Source organism: Chrysemys picta, chromosome 1, assembly GCF_011386835.1.
Source record: "Chrysemys picta bellii isolate R12L10 chromosome 1, ASM1138683v2, whole genome shotgun sequence".
Classification (NCBI taxonomy): domain Eukaryota; kingdom Metazoa; phylum Chordata; order Testudines; family Emydidae; genus Chrysemys; species Chrysemys picta.
In genome coordinates this window covers 78656431-78663991 of record NC_088791.1, presented here as the reverse complement: position 1 = coordinate 78663991, position 7561 = coordinate 78656431, and the positions used below count along the sequence as shown (strand labels likewise).

Genomic DNA, 7561 nt, shown 5'->3' with positions numbered 1-7561 from the left:
AAGTCTATCGTGATCTCTGATCATGTACCAGTGATAATATATTCCCCCCCCCCCGACTAATTGGACTTGTAAAAGATAGAGATTGAACTCCTCTCCTTTGAAAGATAAACATTTTCAAAACTATGTCACAGAAGAAATTTGTTTTTTCTTCAACACAAATGACACCAAAGAGATCCCAATCCACCCTACAGGATATGCTAAAAGCTTTTATTTGGAGCAGGGTCAATTCTTATTCGGTGGATAGAAAGAGGATTAGCCAAGCTCAGCTCCTGAAAATACTGGTACAAATTAAAGCTATGGATTTAAAATGTGCAAAGTATCCTTTCCAAAGAAATCTTTTAAAAAGTAATCAGTCTTCGGTATGAAGTAAATCTATTGACTTCACTACAAGTTTATGCTCTTTTTAGACTCTAAGGCCTGGTCTACACTACGGGTTTAGGTCGACTTTAGCAGCGTTAAACCGAATTAAGCCTGGACACGTCCACACAACGAAGCCCTTTCTTTCGACTTAAAGGGTCCTTTAAACCGGTTTCTTTACACCACCTCTGACGAGGGGATTAGCGATAAAACCGGTCTTTGCGGGTCGGAATTGGGGTAGTGTGGACGGAATTCGACGTTATTGGCCTCCGGGAGCTATCCCACAGTGCTTCATTGTGACCGCTCTGGACAGCACTCTCAACTCAGATGCACTGACCAGGTAGACAGGAAAAGACCCGCGAAGGTTTGAATTTCATTTCCTGTTTGCCCAGCGTGGAGAGCACAGGTGACCCCGCAGAGCTCATCAGCACAGGTAACCGTGATGGAGTCCTCCCAGGATCGCAAAAGAGCTCCAGCATGGACCGAACGGGAGGTACGAGATCTGCTCGCCATATGGGGAGATGAAGCAGTGATAGCTGAACTCCGTAGCAGTAAAAGAAATGGAAAAGTATTAGAAAAGATCTCCAAGGCCATGAAGGACCGAGGCCATAACAGGGACACACAGCAGTGCCGCGTGAAAATTAAGGAGCTACGGCAAGCTTACCACAAAGCCAGAGAAGCAAACGGAAGGTCCGGGGCAGAGCCGCAAACTTGCCGCTACTACGCGGAGCTGCATGCGATCCTAGGGGGTGCAGCCACCACTACCCCAACCATGTGCTATGACTCTCTCACTGGAGAAACACACAGGGAAGATGGTTCGGGGAACGAGGAAGATGACGATGGAGGTACTGTAGGTAGCTCACAGCAGCAAGGAAGCGGAGAAACCGGTTTCCCCAACAGCCAGGATATGTTTGTGACCCTGGACCTGGAACCAGTAACCCCCGAACTCACCCAAGACCCTCAGGGCACACAGGAGACCTCTGGTGAGTGTAACTTTGTAACTATTTGTAAACATTACAAAAAAAAAGCAAGCGTGTTTAATGATTACTTTGCCCTGGCAATCGCGGCCAGTACATCTACTGGAAAAGTCTGTTAACGTGTATGGGGATGGAGCGGAAATCCTCCAGGGACATCTCCAGAAAGCTCTCCTGGTTGAAATGGGGTGATTTTATTAAGGGGACATTCAGAGGCGCCCGTTCCTGCTCTTCTGACCAGAAATGTTCCCCGCTGTTAACCACGCGGTGGGGGGAGGGGTGAAGTGATCATCCCAGAGAATCGTGTGTGTGTGTGTGGGGGGGGAGGGGGGTTACTTGTGTTTGTGCCGCATGTTAACCGGGAAACCGCAGCCCCCTCCTTTTACATTGAAACCCCATTTTAAATGGACAACCCAATTCATCCTTGATATGGGAAATGCGCTGCTGTTTGCAACCTTTCCCGCATGTTAAGAAGGTTAAAAAAGCCAAAACACTGTGGCCTATGATGGCTGCCTGCAAGCCGAAATATGCGACCTTGTAATGAAAGAGTGTACCCATTGTTCTCTAAAATGTGTCTTTTTTAACCACCTCTCCCTTCTCCTCCGCCAGCTGCAAATGTTTCTCCTTCGCAGAGGCTCGTGAACATTAGAAAGAGAAAACGTAGGACGAGGGACGAGATGTTCGCGGAGCTGCAGATGTCTGCCCAGGCTGATAGAGCACAGCAGAATGCGTGGAGGCAGTCAATGACGGAGATGAGAAAAGCCCAATATGAACAAGAGGAGAGGTGGCGGGCTGAATCGCGGGAAGAACAGAGCAAGTGGCGGGCTGAAGACGATAGGTGGCGTCAGCTTGCAGACAGACGGCAAGAGGCAATGCTCCGTCTGCTGGAGCATCAAACTGATATGCTCGAGCGTATGGTTGAGTTGCAGGAAAGGCAGCAGGAGCAGAGACCGCCGCTACAGCCCCTGTGTAACCAACAGCCCTCCTCCCCAAGTTCCATAGCCTCCTCACCCAGACGCCCAAGAACACGGTGGGGGGGCCTCCGTCCACCCAGTCACTCCACCCCAGATGATCGCCCAAGCATCAGAAGGCTGGCCTTCAATAAGACTTAAAGTTTTAAAATGCAGTGTGTCCTTTTCCATCCCTCCTCCCCCACCCATCCCAGGCTACCTTGGCAATTATCCCCCTACCTCTGTAAGGAACTAATAAAGAATGCATGAATGTTAAAAAAAAATGACTTTATTGCCTCTGCAAGCGGGAGGGGAGGGTGGGGTGGGGTGGTTGGTTTACAGGGAAGTAGAGTGAACCGGGTCGCGGGGGGGGGGGTTTGGAGGGTTCATCAAGGAGAAACAAACAGAAGTTTCACACAGTAGCTTGGCCAGTCACAAAACTCGTTTTCAAAGCTTCTCTGATGCGCACCGCGCCCTGCTGTGCTCCTCTAACCGCCCTGGTGTCTGGCTGCGCGTAATCAGCGGCCAGGCGAGTTGCCTCAACCTCCCACCCCGCCATAAAGGTCTCCCCCTTACTCTCACAGATATTGTGGAGCGCACAGCAAGTAGCAATAACAATGGGGATATTCTTTTCGCTGAGGTTTGAGCGAGTCAGTAAGCTGCGCCAGCGCGCTTTTAAACGTCCAAATGCACATTCCACCACCATTCGGCACTTGCTCAGCCTGTAGTTGAACAGGTCCTGACTCCTGTCCAGGCTGCCTGTGTACGGCTTCATGAGCCATGGCATTAAGGGGTAGGCTGGGTCCCCAAGGATCACGATAGGCATTTCAACATCCCCAATGGTCACTTTCTGGTCCGGGAAGAAAGTCCCTTCCTCCAGCTTTCGAAACAGAGCAGAGTTCCTGAAGACGCGAGCATCATGTACCTTTCCCGGCCATCCCACGTTGATGTTGGTGAAACGTCCCTTGTGATCCACCAGGGCTTGCAGCAGCATTGAAAAGTACCCCTTGCGATTTACGTAGTCGGTGGCTTGGTGCTCCGGTGACAAGATAGGGATATGGGTTCCGTCTATGGCCCCGCCACAGTTTGGGAATCCCATTTCAGCAAAACCATCCACTATTGACTGCACGTTGCCCAGAGTCACTACCCTTGCTATCACCAGGTCTTTCATTGCCCTGGCAAATTGGATCACAGCAGCCCCCACCGTAGATTTGCCCACTCCAAATTGATTCCCGACTGACCGGTAGCTGTCTGGCGTTGCAAGCTTCCACAGGGCTATCGCCACTCGCTTCTCAACTGTGAGGGCTGCTCTCATCTTGGTATCCTGGCGTTTCAGGGCAGGGGACAGCAAGTCACAAAGTTCCATGAAAGTGCCCTTACGCATGCGAAAGTTTCGCAGCCACTGGGAATCGTCCCATACCTGCAGCACGATGCGGTCCCACCAGTCTGTGCTTGTTTCCCGGGCCCAGAATCGGCGTTCCACGGCATCAACCTGCCCCAGTGACACCATGATTTCCACATTGCTGGTGCCTGTGCCTTGTGAGAGGTCTATGTCCATGTCAATTTCCTCATCACTCTCGTCGCCGCGCTGCAATCGCCTCCTCGCCTGGTCCGGGTTTCGCCTTGGCATGTCCTGGCTCTGCATATACTCCAGGACAATGCGCGTGGTGTTCATAGTGCTCATAATTGCCGCGGTGATCTGAGTGGGCTCCATGATCCCAGTGCTAGCTATGGCGCCTGGTCAGAAAAAAGGCGCGAAAGTAGTATCTGATGGACCAGGAGAAGGAGGGAGGGCGGGAGGGAGGGAGGGCCGAGTGACGACATGGCGTACAGGTACAGGAACAGGGAGAAACACAAACAACTGTCACACAGAATGGTCCCCCCAAAGATTAAAATGAAAACCCTGGGCTTGGCAGGCCATTGATTTCACGGAGGAAGGGGAAGCATATGAATACAGAACAAATCTATTTTTTACATCTTAAGGTGGCAGCCGACGGTGCAGCATGAGTGACAGCCATACCCATACCAGTATGACGATGACGGATACCAATCATAAAATACCATCATCTGCCAAAAGGCAAGGGGCTGCTGCTGTGTAGCAATGCAGCCCCACGTCTGCCAGCCCCACGTCCGCCAGCACCCAGCATCGCCCTCGGCCTCTTCTGGGTGCTTAGCAGACAATACTGGGCAATTGGCAGAAAATAGTATATTACGACTGGTAGCCATCATCATCGAAACAGTAGCATGTCTGCCCAGGTGGCCATGATTGACAGCCACACCAATACGATGACGACGGGTACCAGTCATAATATACCATCGCCTGGCAAGGGGCTGGTGCAATGCAGCCCTACGGCTGCCAGCCCCATGGCTATCACTCATGCTACACCGTCTACCGCCAAAAGGCAGTTAGCAGCTGCTGCTGTGTAGCAATGCAGTCCCACGTCTGCCAGCACCCAGAGGACATATGGTGACGGTGAGCTCAGCTGAGCTGAGCGGGCTCCATGCTTGCCGTGGTATGTTGTCTGCACAGGTAACCCAGGTAAAAAGGCGCGAATCTATTGTCTGCGTTGCTGTGACGAGGGGGGAGGGGCCTGACGACATGTACCCAGAACCGCCCGCGACACTGTTTTGCATCATCCGGGCATTGGAATCTCAACCCAGAATTCAAAGAAAAGGCGCGAACCGCTTCTCGGCTCTCTGAGCTGTGGCGCAAACGTAGTATCTGACGGACTAGGGGAAGGAGGGAGGGCGGGCTGAGTGACGACATGGCGTACAGGCACAGGGAATTAAAATCAAGAACGGTGGCTGTGCATCAGGGAGAAACACAAACAACTGTCACACAGAATGTTCCCCCCCAAAGATTAAACTGAAAACCCTGGGCTTAGCAGGCCGTTGATTTGACGGAGGGAGGGGGAAGCAAATGAATACAGAGCAAATCTATTTTTTACATCTTAAGATGACGGTGCAGCGTGACTGATAGCCCTCGGCATCTTTCTGGGTGCTTGGCAGCAAATACGGGGCGGCGTATGACGATGGTCTTCAGGCCTATTGCACAATCGGCTGCTCGGGGAAGACTCTGCTAACGTGCGATGACCCGACTTGTAATAGGACGGCTAATAGTCGTAATACACCATTTACTGCCAAAAGGCAAGCCCCACGGCTGCCAGCACCCAGATCGCCGATGAAGGCTACCAGTCTACTGCACCGTCTACCGCCAAAAGGCAGTTAGCAGCTGCTGCTGTGTAGCAATGCAGTCCCACGTCTGCCGGCACCCAGAGGACATATGGTGACGGTGAGCTGAGCTGAGCGGGCTCCATGTTGTCTGCACAGGTAACCCAGGTAACCCAGGTAAAGAGGCGCGAATCTATTGTCTGCCGTTGCTGTGACGGGGGAGGGAGGGGCCTGACGACATGTACCCAGAACCGCCCGCGACACTGTTTTGCATCATCCGGGCATTGGGATCTCAACCCAGAATTCACAGGGGCGGCGGAGACTGCGGGAACTGTGGGATAGCTGTGGGATAGCTACCCATAGTGCAATGCTCTGGAAGTCGACGCTAGCCTTGTACTGTGGACGCGGTCCGCCGACTAGAGCACCTAGAGCATTTTATTGTGTGGACACACACAATCGGCTGTATACAACCGATTTCAATAAAACCGGCTTCTATAAATTCGAACTAATTTCGTAGTGTAGACGTACCCTAACATACTGGGCAGCAGGGGACTGAACAGAGAAAATTCTTGCATACACATTTAAAAGAGAGAGCTCAAAAGTCCCGAATAGTATCACTCAAATCAAAACAAGGGCAGATTACTACTTATCAAAAAGAGATCAGTGTTTAAAATTCTAGCAGGCTCTTTCAATAATTATTCATCACCTGCCTCAGAAGAATGGAATAATTTTGTAAAACTCTTAACCTCCCACAAATCTCAGAAAAGCAGCAGGTCAGGCTGTCCTCTCCCTTGCAATCAGAAGAAATAATCAAGGTCATGGAGGAAATAAGTCTGGGCAAGACCTCCGGTCCTGATGGCCTACTCATAGAATTCTATCAAAGTCTCTAAGAAATTCTGCCTCCTAAGCTGTTACACATTTATGAAGATCTCTTAAAGAAAGTTACATTACCTCCTACTATGAACAAACCCCTAATTACTATACTACTTAAACTGGGCAAGTATGTACAAAAATGTTACAGCTGTAAACCCAGCTCTTTAATCAATACTGATATAAAAATACTTTCAAAAATATTGGTTAAGAGGCTTAAAAAGTAATTAATGATATGGTTCACCCCAACAAGTGGGATTTATTAAAAAGCATGGTTCAGATAACATGTCAGTTGATTAACATGATGGCATTCCACCAACATTATAGAAATTTCCAAGCACTCATTTCACTCAATGAAGAGAAAACCTTTGACAGAGTGAACTGGAAATATCTGTTTCTTACCCTGCATAAAGTTGGGTTGGGAAATTCCTTTATTCCATGGATAAAGCTGTTATAATCCAACCCCAAGTCTTGCATACTAACCCCTCTCCCTTTGATTTGTTTTGATGAACTGGACATACAGGCTCTCACTCACCCTTCCTGTTCAATTTAGCATTAGGACCACTTACATTACTAATTAGGGAACACCAAAGAATTCAAGGGATCAAAACAGGGTCTTAGGAGACAAAATCCTTCTATATGCAGATGACATCCTCCTATTTATTAAAAGTTCAGATCAATCTATTCTAAATATCCTACAAACAATACATGATTTTGGCAAATTCTCTGGCTCCAAGATAAATTGGGATAAATCAGAAGCAAAAAAGAGCTCATTGGATTTGGTTGCAAGTGGCTCTCCTAGAGGGACACTGCAACTGTCACACCTCAGACACTTGGCATCCTGTTCCCTAAGGAAATTGAAAACATAATCAAGATTAACTTAGCCACCATATTCATGCAGTTAGCAAATGATTTAAATAGTTGGCAGGCAATACCTCTCTTTGGGGGGGAAAATAAGCAATTAAAATGAATGCCCTCCCCAAGATCCTTTTTATTCTGCATTCCCTCCCTATCCATATGACTTCATTTTAATTTACCAAAATCAACAATATGTTCAGGTCCTTTTTGTGGGGTGCTGGTAAGAAACACAGAATTTTGTTACTAAGATTACTGCTTCCAATCAAAACAGGTGCTTTTAGATTTTCCAACTTTAAACTTTACCATCAGGCAATAACTCTTAGCCAAGCAGCATAGTGGCTCATTCCCTCATTCTGTACGCCCCCAAATTGGCTCTAATTG

The 7561-nt window shown here is 48.9% G+C and overlaps 1 protein-coding gene across 1 annotated transcript; it reads left to right on the top strand.

Moving 5' to 3' along the window:
- Nucleotides 1-414: 414 nt before the first annotated feature.
- On the top strand, nucleotides 415-2921 carry LOC135974072 (mediator of RNA polymerase II transcription subunit 15-like). Its single transcript, XM_065560099.1, has 2 exons — nucleotides 415-1340; nucleotides 1941-2921. Exons 1-2 carry the CDS (start codon nucleotides 800-802, stop codon nucleotides 2441-2443), a joined length of 1044 nt encoding a protein of 347 aa, XP_065416171.1. The 5' UTR covers nucleotides 415-799; the 3' UTR covers nucleotides 2444-2921.
- Nucleotides 2922-7561: the final 4640 nt, after the last annotated feature.

Coding starts and splice junctions, on each gene's coding strand:
- LOC135974072 (XM_065560099.1), top strand. CDS start 800: ATGGAGTCCTCCCAGGATCGCAAAAGAGCTCCAGCATGGACCGAACGG. Junction 1,341..1,940: donor GGGCACACAGGAGACCTCTG/GTGAGTGTAACT, acceptor CTCCTCCGCCAG/CTGCAAATGTTTCTCCTTCG.